This window comes from Vespula vulgaris, chromosome 21, assembly GCF_905475345.1.
Source record: "Vespula vulgaris chromosome 21, iyVesVulg1.1, whole genome shotgun sequence".
Taxonomy (NCBI): Eukaryota; Metazoa; Arthropoda; class Insecta; order Hymenoptera; family Vespidae; genus Vespula; species Vespula vulgaris.
Genome location: NC_066606.1, coordinates 164,401 through 183,290, shown reverse-complemented (window position 1 = coordinate 183,290; position 18,890 = coordinate 164,401). Strand labels below are relative to the sequence as shown.

Below are 18,890 nucleotides of genomic sequence, written 5' to 3'. Positions count from 1 at the left end.
GCGAGCGAGTTTATGAAAATTTAGGAAAATTTTTGACGTCACTTGTAATTAATTTCTTTTTTTTTTTCTTTTTTCCTTTTCCTAAACGAATTACCCACAATAAAAGGGAAGAGAGGACACAAGAGGTAACCTTTTAAAAAGTATCAACCATCGTAACCCCTTTTGCTCGTTAGTGTTCTTTTTGACGGAAAGTCAGATTTATCTTTCTCCTTACCCTCTTTTGAAGAGATATCTTCTGTAGAGAAGCTTTCGCGTTACGGCGGAAGCGATAAACCAGAGATAAATTGGGAAATTCTGCTCGGCGCTCAAATCTCAAGTTTAATTTTCCTTACTCGCGTTTGCACGGCATACATCGCGAGGTTTGCATAGCACACAAAGCGGCCAATCAAATGTCTGCACGCGCGAGAAGGAAACCGAGAGAGAGAGAGAGAGAGAGAGAAAGAACGGACGAGCTTCTATCTTTCCTTCGATTTTTTTTTCTTTGCACGCGTGAAAGAGGAAACGAAAGGAGAAACACAGAGAGATGCAGAAGAAATGGAAAGAGTTTCATTCCGTTACTAGGATTTCTACATCGTCTCATCTCCCATCTAGTTAGGATAGACACGAACGGACGCACGTTTCTGTATATTTTTATTTCGTGTCGAACACACGAACGAGTTTTTCTTCTTTCTTTTCATATAAAATTACATCATTTCTATCTCAAAAGGTATAGTACGTTGTTTATATATCCATACGTAGCATACTCTACCTACTCTCCAAATGCTTGGAACTTGTCAAAGTACCTTCCATCAAGCTTTTAAAGTTCGACGTTAAATTTTATTTTTCGAAACGTCCAGAATCCTTTCTACGCGGCTCGTGTTTTCCAAAAACCAAAAAAAAAGAAACATTGTACGTCAACGTTTTAACGAAATACATTCGTTTTTCATCAACAAAAAGCGTTCGCGCGTGTACTCTAAATTTTAACTATACCATATGGACGTTGCGTAAGCGAATTAAGTGTCTAGTTGATGCACGTGGACGTACACGAGCGTAGCACATGGGAAAAGAGAGAAAGAGACGGACAGACGGACAGACAGAGAGAGAGAGAGAGAGAGAGAGAGAGAGAGAGAGAGAGAGAACAATAAGTCGAGTTTGAAGGAAGTTTGGGATAGTTGAATGAAACACGCACACTCTTACTCTCTCTTTCTCTCCCTCTCTCTCCTCCGAATTCGATCTAAACGACTGTTTATCGTCGGTCACCGCGTAATGTCCACTTTCGAGAAATACAAACTTATCTGAAGCAAAGTTTACCGCCTTAGAGAACGAAAACCAGGAAAAGTCGGTTACCAACACCGTTACAGTTCACGTCGCTTTTCTTCGAAGGGCCGAGTGATACACGGAAACAATGAAGTCCTTCGAACTACGAAACTTCTTGCAAGCCACGCTTTTAGAAACTCTATCGTTTTTCGTTTTATTTGACACGTATAGCTCTTGTCTCACTTAACTGTTACAAATTGTTTTTGTCAGCATCGTTAAAACTCTCCTCTTAAATTACTTTTGTGACATTAAGCGATACAGTTTTACGATATACTCTCTATATAAGAATAAAGAAGATGTAAATATTTTTCAATGCCTCGTTCGTTATTCCGTTTTATCCACTTTACGACACAAACAGAAATCCAAGCTTATACCTGTCGAAAGTTAGTAAGTTATATGAATAAACGATCCTAATTCGATAGCGAACGTACCTTTTGATCCTTCTGCCAAATGCACTGACCCCTTTTGCCGAGCACGCGACAGATCAACTTTGCATCCTGACCAGGATTAACTTCCGTGTACTGTGGTGTTTCTTCGAATTGCTGGATCCCGTGACAAACTGTAAAGATAATTAATTCTATACTGAACGAGATTTCTTTTCTTTTTTTACGATCTCCTTTGGATCACATGAAAATTCATTAAGCCGAAAGGAACGATTATTTTATGCCGTTATGCGTAACTTTACGTCGATAAGATACGATTGTTTCGGAAAGAGAATAAATTTGTTTTACGTTTCCTTAACGAAGAGAGAGAGAGAGAGAGAGAGAGGAAAGAGGGTAGGGTCAGTTGTTAAACGAGAATAAGAGAATAGCAACTTTGTATTTCTTGTAAATCGTGGCTTACCTTGCCAGAGGTATTTAACCCAGTTGCTTCTCATTAAGGCAGTTATTTAATACGCAACTTTGTAGATTTACTTAACTCGCTATGCTCGGAAATTTTGCCGAGAAAAAGAGAGAGAGAGAGAGAGACGCAGCTCCATTTATCGTAATATTTTTTTAAAACGCTTCCGTAAATTTTCGATAATCTTCGACGGATTAACTCGGAGTGAATGTTTTTTTTTTGAAATTTTCAAATCTCGAAAGTACATAAATCGATAAAGTCGATTTCATACGAACGCAGAGAGAAGTCAAAGCTTCGATGATACGACACGAATATAGAGAACGTATAGTGTACGTATACGGTCGTTGGATATATATGGCGTTGGCAACGTACAGTGCTTTCGCAGGATTGCAATGTTAAAAATTCAATTTTTCACCGAGGCAAAAATGATTAATAAAGCGCGCTACTCGCATATACACCGGCTAGCATGGGAATAAGTTTGCAAAATTAACAAAGCACGCTCGGCCGACGAGCTGACCGTGTTTCGCGAATCTCGCAACGATATTTGCGTATTCGTCAAAAAGAAAAACAACTCGGCCAGCTGCCGACCCTGTTGTTCGTATTCTTCTCGCCGGGACGAAGATAAACGAATTATATAATCTTTTCTTTCGAATTATCGTTCGCCATCGAAGATCGATGATACGCGCGTAATGGAGTCGATTCGACGCGTCGATTCAAAATGACGCATTAAACATTTTCAAGAAATTAATGGAAACGAATATAATTTTCTCTTTTGAGAAGATTGGAATAATGAACGCTTAAATTAATTAAAACACGGTATATGCGAAATTATAAACGAGTGAGAGGGAGAGAGAGTTGCGAGACGCTCGCAAAGCGAGTTAAGCGAGCAAACTCGAAAACACGAGCGAGGCGTCGAAAGACGGTGATGCGTAGATAAGGCAAGTAACTTCCGCAACAGGTCGCGTAAATTCGAAGCTTAGAGTCTCCTATAGACGCTAGAGTTGTTAATTGCGTTTGTACGTCCGTCTGCAATCGCAGGACGTGCAAATATATTTACTCGAACCAAAATTCGAGTTTCCCTCGTGGTACTCTGAGAGCTCGACGATCGATAATCGAGCCTAAGTACGACTCGTTCTACGGAAATTTCGAAAGACGGACGTTTACGCGAGAATAAATTATCGAGCATTAATGGACGAGCATCGATACGAGACGAGTTTGCTTTCTTGACGAACGAATTTGAAAGTTTACTTGGTCTTTCACGGATCGACCGATCGTTCCGACGAACTTTTGCGGTTCGGTATGTAGGAGCGAGGAGAACGCCGAGAACGTAGGAGGAGAAGAAGGTTTGGCAGTTTAGTCGTTAATTTCGTTTGCAGTTTCGCGTCTGGCCGGTACGAATACTGGTACTCGTTCGAGCGTACCCTCCTCGCGGAGAAAGAAGAAGAGGAGGATGAGCAAGATAAAGAGTTTCTCTCGAACGGGTTCGGTGCAAATTTGCTTTGCGCGCGCGACCGATACTACTCGAGGAGGTGAAAAACAACCGTTCGCCATCGGGCACCAAAGGAGAAAGTTGCGCAAGTACGAAACGATGTTTTCGTAGGGAGGAAATTAGGGGAGGATCGCGCTCGTAGTTTCCACAGACGCAACGGCAAGAAGGCGCTCGCTCTCTCTCTCTCTCTCTCTCCCGCCTCCCTCCCGCTGAATCAAAGTTAATTAACGATGAACGCAAAGATAAAGTTTTTTAAATTCGATGGAATGATTTTCGAGGATGTAAAGTTCTCCGTTATTACCGTTTCGGTCTGCAACGCGGAGAAAGAAGGGGGAGTGGTCGGGGCCAGAGTTCCAGACGCGGTGTCGCGAAGTTTTAAAAGCATTCCGAGATTTTTAACGTGGCGCAAGTTACTCGCTTAAAACCGAGGAGAATTTTATAGTCGATTCGGGCATAATTTCATCGTAAATTATAGCTCGCAACGCCGACAAACTTTTTCTTTATGCTCCCTTGCGAACCGAACTTCTCGGTCTGTGGACGAGCAGGAAATATGGTGATTGTATTCGTCCGACCGGTACGTAATGCTGCCGGAAACAAGGTACAAAATCTCGGATGCGTCGACTCGGTATTTCGACTCGAGTTTCGAGGGCGAAGGAGTTTCGAAGAAAAGGACAAAAGCCGTGCGTAGACGGGGAAAGAAAAGGTGTGGACGAAGGAGCAAGAGAGAACGGACGAGTTCGCACCGAGTTAATAAAGCACTTTGCTCGACCGTCGGCCCCGATTTTTGTTTTTTGCTTTTTGCCGCCTGTTCCCTTTTTTCTAGCGCGCGCGCGCGCGCGCGAACGAGGAATAAAAACGGCCGAGCGCGAGAGAAAAAAAATGGTTTGTCGACGATCGTAGGTATACTATTGACTTTGTAGAACTGGCGTGTGCGCGAGTCGAGCTGATAACTGGAAAAAATTTTAGATAACGCGATATCGCAGCGTCAGCCATGTTGACATTTAATCACGATAAAGCACCGGCTTCGTCCCGAGGGTTTATTTTTGATGCCGTCGTGGGATGAATTTAAATATAAAATCACGAACGGGCACGGCCACGGGAAGAATAAAGTAATTCACCGATTCGAGGGAAACGTTCGTTCGAATCAACGACATCAAAATTTTACGGTTATCGCAAAGCCATTTGCGACAAAAGAGCGCGGTCTCTCGTTATTCCACGAACGGACGCACTCTGGAAATGTAAATACGAAAGCTACGATATTTACTAAAGTCCGACGATCCGGCTCACGCTTCGACGAACCTGGAACGATATCGCGAAAGAATCTCTTCAAGCTCGAGGAATACGAACCCGGGGACTCGCGCGTACTTACGTACCTTTAGGGGCTGGCTTCGACGCTACTTCCGGTAAGGGCGTAACACGATTCGATCGAGAACGATGGAAACGAGGACTCTCCTGCGGAGAGACAGCGCCTGAGAAACGGAGAGTTAAGATAACTTTGGGCGAGGTAGAGACGATCCCCCGACCGTGGAATCAATCGAAAATATCAACGGGAAATATTCGGTAGCGGAACGCTAGTAAACGCGGATCAATGTAAATGGAGGATAACGCTAATTGGTTTTACAAAGACCGCGTTATCGGTACATCCCCGTCCTCGTTGTTGCTATCGTTGATTCGACGCGAAGTGTGCTCGGCCGCTTACGCGTACTTCTGCAACGAACGATCATCTATTAACATGTCACACCGCCTGTCAATTAAGCATTACACACACCTGCCGCTTTCTCCGATATTCACAATATCCGACGAAATGTGGGATATACGATATTGTGTGATCGACGCTTGACGGTGATCGGAAAAAAATGGACGAAAAAGTGGGTCAATCGTACGAACTCGAAGTATTTAATATCCGCTGAACCTGGATGGACGTCGAAAGAGCTTTTAGGGCGATATTAGATGCGGCGGTACCTCCTTAACTGGGATTACGAAGGACAACGGGGAGAGAGAGAGAGAGAGAGAGAGAGAGAGAGAATTAAAGGGTCCTCGAGCGTCGTCGATTTTTATCGATCGAGTCGAACGGGACGCAACGGTACGAGTCCCGTACACGAATCGTTTCTCGTTTCGTCGACTCGACGCGAGGACGGATATCCCGCGGCCGTCCCGACAAACGTTCTCGTTCGAAAAATATCTTTTAGAAACAACCTCGAGGCGTCGCGGGGGCCGGTCCGAAAGCACTTTGCATTTTGCGAAGCTCTCTCAGCGCGTACGACTAGAGGAACGCTCGTCGCGGACTTTCCTCGTCATTTTTTAACGCGTACCCGACCGGTGACACCGAGACATTTCTTACCACGGAATGGAAACGAACGATTAGACGATAAGAGGACGACGATGAAAGAGTACGAAGATTTTTCTCGTCGAACCGACTTTGGAATAAATTACGGATCTCTTCGACGGTCTCGCAAACTCCAGAGCCGAGAAGCGATCCTACGTAATCGCGCTTTGTAACTCGCGAACGTACGATCGAAAAGGGAGTAGGGAACGGTTTGAAAATCGCTTCCCGTGAAATTGCTCGCATTTGCGGCATTACGTAGCCCATTTGCCCGTGCCATATCCCGTTCCTATCGTTAATTTCACCGTTACGCGATACACGCGTTTTTATAATTTTACGCGTCGATCGGCTCTCTCTTTTTCCTCTTTCTTTTTCCCTTTTTCCTCTTCGCCTTCCTTCGATTTTCATTTTCGATACTCGTTATCGTTGAAAAGTCGAGTTCTCTTTCGATAGGGCGCCAACTACCGTACGTCCAAAGATCGTTGGAGCCATTCGATGAATTTAAAACGAATATAACTAATTAACGGATATTGCGAGCTTCGATCGTCGAGTATCAGCAGTCGAATTGAAAACGGATCGGTGCGTTTGAAATTCTCGCTTAGCTCGTGCCCTCGTCGATTCGCGCGACCTACTTCAAATAGTTAATAAAACGTAACGAGAGAGAGAGAGAGAGAGGAGAGGGAGAGAAGGAAGGGAAAAAAGTTTCGGGAGGAGGAAAGATTTTGTATAAAACGAGTTTACGTTTAAGCACGCTCCGAAAACCTGACTAATACTCGCGGTTCGATGATCGAGGTAATCGCAACGTTCGGTACGTGTACGCGCCAAGGCTCGACGATTTAGTAACTGCGGAAAGCCAGATGAGATATTAATAATTGGACGTTTCAAAAACGAGTTAATGCGAATCGCTCGAACGGAAAACTGTAACGCGTGCGAATTTTAAAACCGCCGAATCGTATCCATCCGCGTACGAGCGCGGTATCGAGATGCGGATACCGATTAGGAGAGGAAAGAGAAAGAAGATCGTTATTACCAACCGAGTAAATATTTGATCGTACGGCGTTTAACGACTATTTGTTATTACTCAAAAGTGCTGTTACGAGTCAGTTGCAGTCGCGCGAAAAGAAGGACCAATTAGGCACACGCGTACCTTCTAATTGCTTTTTCGAGGACGAACGATCGATATTAGTAGTCCGAACGTTTCGATACATCGAGCAATTCCTATCGCGCGATTTGAGTGAGATAATGTAATAGTAATACTCGTTATCCTATCGACTCCGGTAGATCGACTCCGTCTCGCGACCGTACGAGGCAGCCATTTTCGATGAAGGCGTAAAAAAGTGTAAAAGGGGCACGCGCTCGCTCGTACGAAAAAATAACTTTCCCATAATCCGTAGGTTCGCGTACGGATCGGAGGATTACCGTTGGCATTAAAAAGCACCGATTCGCGCGCGATCGCGATCAAGGAGATGGAGCAAGCGCTCGAAAAACTGGCGGACTCGATAAAACGTTCGTTTCTTTCGCGAAAACGGAAATAAATTGCATCGTAAATCGAACCGTGGGAAATAAACGTTAGATAAGTTTAAAACGATAATACCTTGATATTTCGACCAGGAAATTCGATTTCGAGTTGACAGATTGGAGGGTGAGGGAGGAGAGAGAGAGAGAGAGAGAGACAGAGGGAGAAGCGTTTCGCTCGAAACGGCACGCGCGTACACCGTATTTACCGGAGTACGAAGTGGGCGTCGTCGAGATTGAAACGAAGCGTGAAACAACGAGCGGAGTTAATCGGAAAAGTGGCGCATCCCACGGTCGTCTCGGATTCGAAGTTTAATCATGAATTTCGAACGAAGTCTCGAGGACTTTGGAGATTCGAACTAGACCGGAAGAACTTTATTACTACGTCCAGAAATTTCGAGGAAAACGGTATGGAAAATATCGGAACGCGTACGCGGTCGAAGGGAAGTTGCGATACGTCACGAGATTAAATATAAATCGGAACAAGGACAATCGCGCATTCGTTGGAGCGAGCTGCGTCGCTTCGGATAAAAAATATTTCATAGCTCGATCGCTCTCGTACGAGAGAGGAAAGACCGCGGCTTCTTCGCCGGGATATTTCGATATTTTTCCGCAAATGCGAGGGTGGCATGCTAGGGTGCGCGTATTATTCGTTCTCGCAGTCGAAGAAAAATACAATCGAACACGCGCGTGACACGGCAGCCGACGGCAGCCGACGGCGGCCGCCCCGCGGTGCAAAGAAATTGCAACGTTCCAATTTCTCCCAGTTTCCTCTCCCATCCAATTTCTCTCTCGTTCTCGCGGAATTCTATTTTAGTGACCCGATTCCGAGAGGTACCGGTGATAGATTTTCGCCATTTAATTTTTTAACGGTTCGACTTCGAACGCCCAATCGTCGATGATTTGAAAGCGGATTTTCCTTTCTTTCTTTCGCATAAAAATACGATCGTTTGTAGCTAAAGAAATCCTTCGAATGGACTTCCGTAATCGCATTCGTTTACAACGAAACGAATAGTTTGAGAAAAAAAGAAGTAACGTAGGAAAGGAGGGAGGGAGGGAGGGAGGGAGGGAGAGCCGAAGCGACGCATTCACGAAAGTAGACGAAGCTAAAGTAAATACTACGACGAAGGGGGCAGGCTACATCGGAAGCTCGACAACTCGAGACGCAGTAACGACGTTTCCGTATCTCGAGTCTCGCTACGTAAAAAAGAGCTCCGCTTGCCGACGGCTGTAAAAAATTTCGCGAGTCTCGTCCTCGTTAGGCGAAAGGATCACCGGGACGAATCTTTGTGTCCTGTCGAGCCTCGGGTAAAAAAGAAACGGGAAAAAAGAAGGAGAAAAAAGAAAGGAGGAAAACGTAAAACGAGATCGAGGTACGCGCGAGAAACAAAACTACGTACGCGCGGCGACAACGTTTCGATTCTCTCCTTTTCGAAAAGTTCTTTGTACGTTGAGATCATTATAAACTTAAAAACATGGCGCGCGACGAGTATAAAAAGATAATGGAATTTTTTTTCAACCGGTACGTAGGTGACTTACGCGGGAATATTTATGGTTGAATACAAATGGCCCCTTTTCCGAGGTATACCACGAGCTATGGTATACGAATGTTTTCGTTAATTAGAATCGGCAAAAATGAACGGACTAGGAGGATCGATCGCGGCAAGAGTGAGAATGGCGCGCGCGTTAAGCGAAGAGCGAAACGGAGCGGCTTGGAAGTGTCTCGCTTTGCGTACGTTCGCGTTTTGCGAGAAAAATGGACAAAGCGCGGCTAGGAGACGTTACGATGACATCGTCCGTAGAAGAGAAGAGAAAAGTAGAGAACCGGTGGAATAAGAGGAGGAAGAGGAGCGAGGGAAAGAGCAGAGAGGTTGCAAGGGGTTGGTACGCGATAATTCACTCTCGACCGCGCGGCAGTCTCTGAAAATGGAGTCACCGCCGCGCCGAGCTCCCATCCTCCCTTCCTCCCTTCCTCTCACTCCCTCTCTCTCTCTCTCTCTCTCCACCTCTTTCACCCCACAGACTCGCAGTCTGCAGTCGCGACGACGGAGCGGGAGGCTGCTGCCTTAAACGGGTTTGTATCCTCGATGAGGGGCAAATTAGGTTAGCACGAAAACAACCTATATACTCTCCTCTCTTCTCGCGAACTCTCTAAAGCTCGCGACCGTCCCGCTTCTTCTCTTCCTCTCTTTCGTTCGTGATAAATACACCAGAAAACGTTGGTTATCCGAAATAATTAAAAGACAAGTTCCGTTCGAAAGGAGAAAGAGCGATCCTTCTCCATGCTCTTTCTCTTCTCCTTGTTCGATTTCGAATTCGTCGATGGAAAAACTCAAATACCTATATCATTTTCTTCTCCTCTTTATCGGAGACGAACGATCGAGAGAGACATTCGCGCACTTATCTCGGCATTCTCTCAGGGATATAATCGCTTCGACCTAACGATTTAAATTTCAACTCCCAACAGTAATCTCGCGTAATATGCTCGCGCACGTACGAGAATGAATTATTCAATAGCGTTACTGAAAATTACCATAGCGTATCGCCGAATTATTGTTGGAAAGCGGTGAATTCGATTACATTTGGACCGGCCGGTTAAGCCGAAAGGCTTCCCGACTTACACGAAGGAGTATAATCGAACGGTATAGCAATTTTATATTCTAAATGTCAGCTAGGACTGGGAATTTTACCGAGATTCGATGGAGAAAAAATATACGCCAGAGTGCAATGACTGGGTCAAGAGGAGAATGGAATGTGGGGCGGGCGAGCGAGCGAGCGAGAGAGAGAGAGAGAGAGCAGAGACGGAGCGATTGGTCAGAAGACAAGAATATTTTATGTTTTGCGTTTTGATACATACAGCCCGAGAGAATTAAATTCCCCTTTTCGAGTGCGCATTCCCAGCGCACCGCTCGCAACGTATCTCGTCCTTTTTCGCTGGTCGATTCTTTTTCCCTTTTCACTCGAGGCCATACTGTAACCCGAGCGCGGAGACACGTCCAAAACGTAACGCAGATTAATCTGTTTGTTGATCCAACTCGTACTCTTTCTCTCCGTCTCGCGGGTACGCATCTCTTTGGTAAATGATGGAAGGCGTTTCATCATATCCCCTTCAGCGTATATTTTTACACCGACTCTGTTTTCATCCGGCTTGTTTTCGCTTCAATTTCCTCTCTCTTTCTCGTTGCGCGCTGCTCCTTCGTACGACGAAAGGACCAAATTTTCGACTTGTTTCTTATTTCTCTGCTCGTAAACGAATCTCCTTTTCTTCCCTCTCGTTTGGAGGGAAGAATCGTTCCAGGCGCGTATACCCGCGTAACTCTTTAGCGAAAATCTTCTTTCGAAAAGTGAGCGGATAAACAGGAGCATGGGGTATAACGCGAGCGATCTCGAAAAAACGACGTGGGTAATTCCATAATTGGGACGTACTCGTAGTCGCTCGGCGGTCCATTAGGAGAAGGTAGCGAATTCGGGTCGCGAGGGTCCGAACTTCGAGCAAATCTGTTTCGTCGGCTGGGTCGCGAACGCGCCTCTGGTTCCCTTGAGAAAGCAAAAGCTCGCTCGGTTCGCGCGTGCAATCTCGTAATTGATATTAAGCAGCAAAGTCCGGCGTCCTCTCTCGAAACCGCAACTACGATTTACGTATCGTTCGTTATACTTTGCAGCCGCTTACGCGGGAGGACGGGAACGAGGGGCTTTCCGACCCCTTTTAAAGAGATACGATCGAGCACGCGGCCGTGTTTACCTTTTAGTTTAGGACCGTACGCGCTTCTCCTCCCTTCGACCCTCTTCTCCCTCCTCTCTTTCGCTCGTACGAGCGATCATCGCATGTACGCAGCGAATGCGACACGGTTAACTATCGAGTTACGCGCGTAGACGCGTCAAGGCCGTTAAACCGTGCCAACGACGCCCCCGCGCGACGCTTCGCCTACGACCTCAAAATTATCTATCGCTTCGACAAACCTCGAACAAGCGTCTTTCTCGATCGCGAAATGATTTGCCAAGTTGGAGGAAGCTGTCGCGCCACCGAGACGAGACAAGAATGCAAAGTGACCGGCGAGAGCGTACGTCGTCGGATACGAATGTGCCTCCGCGCAAAAGCACGAGGGACGAGCGCCGCGTCGGCATTCTTCCCTTTTCCCTCTCTTACGCTCGATACGTTTCCAGTCGGCAATCTCAATAGTCGAGAAAAATCTCGACTCGTGCGCCCTGCCATTAGATAATATTTATTCGAGGCGCGTCCTCCGTGCAACGCGAGCGGTCGCCTTCGGGGACACGAGGTCGCTGAGCCGCCAACCGAATGTGAAATAAAAATATATGACATTAACGCACCGTCGCCGTCAGCTTTTAGCATTATTCCAACGGATTCTCCTCTCCTATCTCTTTCTTTCTTTCTCTCTATCTACCTACTATCTCGCGCTTTCCCGTCCATCTCTCTACTTTTCACCATCTCGCCGAGAGGGAGAGAGAAAACTCTTCAGCGAGAAATCACACGGCTATGCGCTCACGTATGACCTTTCGCGGAGGAACGACGAGGCGTGATCCACGTTTAAAAGGACGTGAAAATACGCGTACGCTCGAGGGTGTACGTGAACGCACACGAAACACCGTCCATGAGGGTTCGCTCGATCGTGGTAGCGCGGCAGCGGTATTATATGTTTCTAGTGGTAGTGGATGGTGGTCGGTAGAGGCGACTACGGTAGCGGCTTTTGCACTTCTGTCCCTCTTCTGCTCACGTCCCACTCGTACTTTATTTGCTTTGCAGCCGTTGGAAGAAAGAAGAGGAAGAGCGAAAGAGCGAGTGCAACGCGAGCGGAGAACATTTTTCACAGAACCGTGTGCTTTCAACTGTTATTTCAACGAAAATTCGCCAACGGCTCGCCATTGTCCCTGGCTGTCGCTACTACGGCGGATTCCAGATATCGTCGCGATTTTTTCCCCGCGTTTCTCCTCGGGTTTACGAGTACGGTTGCGTACGCGAGCGAGGGACGCACGGATCAGAAGCTTCTCGCGAATTTTGATTACGCTTTGGTCTCTCTCGCTTACTCGCATCGCCTTTGCTTTCCTCGCGCGCGAAGAGCAAATAAGAATGGATGACTCTATTAGCGCGGACGGGGCGCGGAATCGGTCGTAACCGATTAAAGTGCCGGTTAATCTTGATATATCGCTTTATTAAAAGAGTATTAAACGCCGGTCATTCGGTCGACGAAGAAAAATTTACGAGGGCAAAAAGCTCCGCCGTTAGCCTCGACTCGTTGCTTAATCTTCGGGCAAGCACGAATCGTGCTGATCCAGGAGATTTCGCGGCCGGTGTCGCGCGATAAAGGTACGAGCTTGCGATTAGATCTTACGGTCAGTAATTTTCCACGATCGTCCGTAGGTCAGAAAACGTTCATTTCCTAGGCTCCGGGGCGATAAAGAAGCGAGCAACGTAAAAACGATTTCAAAGCTAAACGAAAGTTCGCCTCGTCCTTTCCCCGCCTTCGCAGAATTTAGCGGTGGAAAACGTTTCTTCGTTTGCCCAGTCCCTTTCGGTAGAAAGGGAAACGGATTTACGAATGACGATCTCTTTAAGGAGATTAGAGACAAATTGAATCTTTCACCGTCCTCGATCTTTTTTTAACGACCCCAACCGAAGAGACGAAAATCTCAAAGCAATTTCTCTCGTTATTCCCATACTAATCCGTGATCCGTCGTCGTTTCCAAAGGCGAAACGAGAAGGCGGGACGGAAGAAGGAATATCGAACGGCGGAAGGTCGATTATAAATTCTCGATAGATATCTCGTCCCGCGTAAATAAACCTTTCGAAAGAGATAGAAATCGAAAACGTCGCTGATCACCGCAAAGAAAGCTCGACGATATCGAAGTTGTTCGACGTGGAATCGTACGTGTTTCGCTTTGAAAAATACTGCGTCTGCTCCGTGATTCCTGTCCCGGGTCAAAGGTCGCACGAGTATTTACTTGTTTGCTTTTCATTGTGCTCCGCAAATATCCCCCGATCCCGCCCCCTCGACGTTCGACGATCGACGCGACGTCGCGCACCGCGCGAAAGGAAGACTCCACCATCCTTAATTTTGACCCAGCCTCGCTCGTGGGCCCTAGTCGTTTCACTCGATCGCGCGACAAAAGGATTCCACCACCTTGTCTTCGAGAAGCGCGTCTAATGGATTTTCTTTTGCGGCTTCCCTTCGGTCGAAACGAGCGCGCCGGGCTACAACGGACGCGGCCAGCCACCTGTCTTTCTCAGCGTTCAACCTCGAGGATATCTTATTCTCGTGTCGTACGTTGCGACGAGATAGCAACGTCCCTTTACGTTTTCCCTTTTCTCTTCTCGTTACGTCTCCGTTTCTCAAACCCCGGAATTCAAGCGTCGTCCGTTCGACCTTTTGTCCGGTGGCGTTGCCTTTGAAAACCGCCGTCGTTACCTTTCTTCCTCGTCGCCGTAATATTCTCGAGTTGGCACGAGATCCGGAGTACCGAAACACGGTTTCTTTTGCTCGTTTCATCGTCGCTGCTTCCTTCTTACTCTTTCCACGATACGATCGACGATTCGCACGAGCCAACGTTAAATCATCGAGTCGACTTTCTACGAAACGGATCGTCGAGTTACGTAAAAAGCTCTTGTTTCCGCGCAAAGTCCGACCGTACTCGATCCGATTTCGCACGAAAACGGCGGTACGTCGACGCCCGCCTCTCTTTTCCGGTCTTTCTTCGAGATCACGTAGATATAAATCTGGAGAATCATCGTCGAAGAGCGCTCGGTCGAAACATTATAGGTAAGAACGAAAAAAACAAGAAGAAGAAGAAAGGAAAAAAAAGAGAAGACGAAACGAAGCACGCGTAACTCGGTCGGAAACGAGATTTTGCTTGTTTTCGAGAAACAAGAGAGTTACTAATGATCCGCCGTTTAAACGTCGATGGCGAAGCGGAGAGAGGGAAAAGTGGAGAATGGTGCTTTCGAGGAGAAAAAAAATGAAAAAGAGAAACATACCTACCGATCGTGGCGTCGACTAATTTTTCATCGAAGTGGCTAGCTCGATGACGATACGACCGAGCCGACGACAGGCAAACCGTAAATAAAACGAGTAATGCGCCACGGCTCTGCGCGTAAAAATAAATTCGATATCGTCGTAGCGGCGAAAACGCGAACGTGAGCAGCGAGATCGATATTCCTAGCTTTTTTCCTTCTGCGACGAAACTTTGCGACGGATATACGCAACGTACAATGGAATATATTTGCGAGGAAACAAGGGACGCGATGTTTTGGGAGTTACGATCGTTCGTACGACCAAAGGTATGCGGCGAGAGGAGAAAGACGGAAAGGAAGCAAGTTCGTCGAATGGAAAAGTCAAGGAAGAGCGACAAATCCGTCTCTTCGGATAGAGACTCCTGTTCGAGATAATGGTGTCCCCCAAGCTTTGAATATGTATCGCTTAAAATACGTTACCGCCTTTCGCGCTATTCCTCCTAACGATCGAGCCTTTCTACCGGACGCTTTTAACGGGTGAACTTAAATCTTTCGGAGAAGAGAATTCGTACGGCTCGAATGTTGAAAAATTGATTCGAACGCGTATGAAGTATATAGCCTCGTCACCGTCAACGAGCGCATCGATATTCCCGTATAGTCTCTAAAAGATTACGTCGCGCGTCAACTCGAGGTCGTCTATTTTTCTCTCTTTTTTCCTTCTTAAGACATCGTCGAAGGCAAAGCTCCGTTGATGGGGTGTATCTTCCTCGGCTAAAGATATCATCTTAAAAGAGAAAGGAAGATAACTCGAAGGGTTGCTAAGGTATTATATCCGATATAAGTCGTAAATAGTAGCACGCGTATAAAAAAGACAGGAAGGAAGGAAGGAAGGAAGGAGGCTTTTTCACGAAGGTTAGAAAACTTATTCAGAGCATAAGGATGGTTGAAAGGAAAGTACCCTGTGGGAACGTCAAAGAAAGCAGCGTGACTTATCGACGGCTTTTACCGCAAAGTGCAATACCGCTCTTTTCATCTCTCTCTCATTCTACCTTTCCGTTTGATCCTCTCAGCGAGATACGAGGTCTCTACGCGCGTGAGAGGGGCACGGCGAGACGGGAAAGCGAGAGGTATCGCGGAAAAAAATGTTCAAATATCACCGCTTCGATATCTCGATTCGATGCTCTATTCTATACCCGTCTCGAATACCCGCGTAAGGAGCCAGTCGTACGAAAGGAAGGAACGCGTATCATTTCGACGATCGATCCGTCGGGACGATTCTCCTAACGAGCTAATCGTCGAGTCAGTTTTACGCGGATCGTTATCCTCGTAATTCCTTCGAAATCTGGAATAGAGAATCGATTTAACATTCTCTTTAACATTCTACTTGCTACGTTGCAGTAGGAAACACAAAAAAAGTATGTCAAGTATAATTTATACGTTTTGCGATAACGCGAGAAGTTTTATTTTTTCCTCTCTTGTAGAGTTTCCTCTCCCTTAATCCGTGCACGACGATGGAGAGAATACTCTCTCTCTCTCTCTCTCTCTCTCTCTCTCTCTCTCTCTCTCTCTGTGTGTGTTCGCACGACTGTATTTATATGTTTTTAGAAGAGTGCTTCAACGATTCGGACGTACTTGGTACATTCTGAAGGTTCTTCTCGAATGCCACGCCGAAATGGAGCGGAACGAGAAGCTCCGAATAAGCCGCTTTTCTATGCGCCCGCGATTTTATTATCGAACCGGCGCTTTCGCAACTCTAGCCTTTCCAACGATTTCGAGGATCGAGAGAAAAGCAGATTTTTATTCCGTTTTCGATGGACCATCGACGAGTACAAAACAATCCTTTCGCGATCGTCGAACGTGTTTCTTTTTTTTTCCTATCGCCAATTCGTGACTCTAACCGAAGATTCGATTAAGAAAATTCATGTAATAATTCGGTCGTTGAGCTTTTGCGAAATGCACGACGATTGCATTTTTTTCCTACTACATCGATGTCGAACGTTAAATCGTAGAAATCGTAGAGGTTTTCGAAGGGATCGAACGACGACACGCTCGCGACTTAACTAATAAATGCGTTATTGCGAGACTTTACGATAATTGCGAAGCACGCGATTCATCGTCTTAAAACTAATTACCTCGAAAGTCGGAACAACCGTGAGTAAATACCGTGTTTCTCGCAATCCGTGCATACGCGTTAAGGATACCAAGATAACGTTTCTCCGTTCGAAGTTGGAGAAACCGTTCCTAGAGTTACGTCATTTGTTTAGTCGAATCTCATTAAAATGAAGTCAAGAGTAGAGACTGCATAGGGGTAGAAAATTAATCGTACGAATCCGATCTCCCTGCTGCCGCCCCTCCTCCCCTTCTCTCCCTCTTCGCCGTGAAATTTTTAATCTTTGTCATGGTAGTAACTAGAACGAATATAAATTCCCACCGATAAAGCTAAACGTATGGAGGAAGAAAAATATCAAAGGCGATAAAAGGTATTAAAATTTATGACGATATCGCGTGTTTTATCGTACAAAGGAAGTTCCCTTGGCTTTTCGAGGTTTTAACGACTTTGGACTAATCGGCGAGGGAAGTGGCGCACTGATTCCGATAGAAGAACGGTTAATAAACGGACGAACGGACGGACGGCTGGGCTGGCATATTCAGTTGGGCATATTCGATTCGAAACTGTAATCGCCAACTCGCAGATACTTGCGGAGTATGGCAGAGGATAGATGTCCGATGGTTCAATCCGATATACATATAGAGATACTCGTACATTAAGCCTTGAATTACGTGACTCATCACACAGAGTGGAGCTTAATGTCAGAGCTTGTTAATTACGTGCCGACCTACCGTCCGTGGTACTCCTAATGCCGGTATGGAACGAAACAGGAAGCCCGTCTCTCCCTCTCTCTCTCTCTCTCTCTAGCTCTAGCTCGTCAACTATACGACACGTCAAACGATAAGCCACAAAGTTATGCCGCCAACGTGCTGGAATTGCGCCGACTGGTAGGATAAATTCGTCGAGCGTCCATGAAAAAATCACGTTTTCGGTTTTGCTTGTCTCCCGCGTTAGCCAGGAAGCGTGAGAAAAAGGGAAAAGTGAAAGAGAATCGTTCGACGGACCGTTCGTGACCGATCGTGAAAATTGGCATGGACGTTGATTGCTTTCTCGCGACCAAATCACGAGATACCGGATTGGTATCGATGTTCTCGGTACCGTTAAAATCGTAATCAACTCGTAGCGTTACGGTATATTTTATTCTAAACGTTAATAATTCGATTAAAATGACGTTACTATCGATCGCGAAGTAACAGTTTGTTGCCTCTAATCCTAGACTTTAATAATTCGGTTAAAATAAAATTTTGTCTCGAGTAGGCCGAGAACTTGGGCCAGACGTGCTCGAAGACGGTGAAAATTGCTCCCATAAAGTGGAAAAACTTTTTTTCTCCGACCTCTTCTTCCAGTCTCGCGAAGCTGTGAGAGAAAGAAAGAAAGGAACAAAGTTTTACTGTCTCCTTTAAAGTTATCGCTGACCGTGAAGTGAGTCTTCGCGCAACCCAGGATGGAAGAATAACGAGAGCAAAGTAAATGATAAAATATTGCGGTAGAAGAAAGGTCTCGCCAGTGGCTCATTAACCCTCATTTGGAAAGCGAGCAACGCGCGTTTCACTGCTTTCTCCTTCCCTACAGTTACGCAACGGCGGCTCTCCTTTTCTGAAAAGGACTCCCGTTCCGTGAGAAAAGAGGCGGCGAGCTCGCAAAGCTCTGCTCTTTATACTCCCATTAGGCACGACGAGGACCGGAATAAATCGTTGGCGTTTCTACTTATTCATCGCGAACCGTTCGACCAATTTCTTTTCGAGAAAGTCCTGCTTCGACTCTCACTCTCTCTCTCTCTCTTTTATACGGAACTCTTACCCTTGCACGTATAAAACCGTGTATAAACGGTTCGACTTTGACTATAGCTGAACTCTCGAAACAATCGCCATGGAACGGATCGACGGAAGACTTTGCTTACCGACAAATTTCTTGGGTAAATTCCTTACCCATTAAATATGTACGTGCGTATCTGCTTGTCGTGTAGGCATATGTATGTACACACACACACACACACACACATCGTCGAATAGAAATTCAGAGAAGGAAGAAATTCTCTCTCGCTAACGACGGTCCTTCCTTCTCATTCTCCTCCTCAATGGGATGCTTTATGGGAGTGTGAAACGCTTACGAAGTTTGTCTTCTCTTACTCCCGTTAGACGTTACTGGAAACTGGGATAAATCATCGCCGTTTCTGTTGTACCTCGTAAGGACATCCGACTCGCGTCGCCGATCATTTCTCTCGCGCGAGAGAGGCGAGGTTCAAGTGACAATGAGAACGAATTCGTCAAGGTCGAAACAAAGACGTCAAAATATCCCTTTCCTCGAGTTTTCCGACGATGAAGCGTATTTAGTGATCCTTGGCGAATCTCGC

General features: G+C 46.1%; 1 protein-coding gene across 1 annotated transcript in view; it reads right to left on the bottom strand.

The window, feature by feature from the left end:
• Nucleotides 1-18,890, bottom strand: part of LOC127071221 (hemicentin-2) — a 79,137-nt gene that overhangs the window by 18,979 nt on the left and 41,268 nt on the right. Inside the window, exon 2 of the mRNA XM_051010258.1 lies at nt 1,728-1,855. Within this exon, the coding sequence (XP_050866215.1) occupies nt 1,728-1,855 (128 nt within the window). The remainder of the gene's footprint in view (nt 1-1,727; nt 1,856-18,890) is intronic.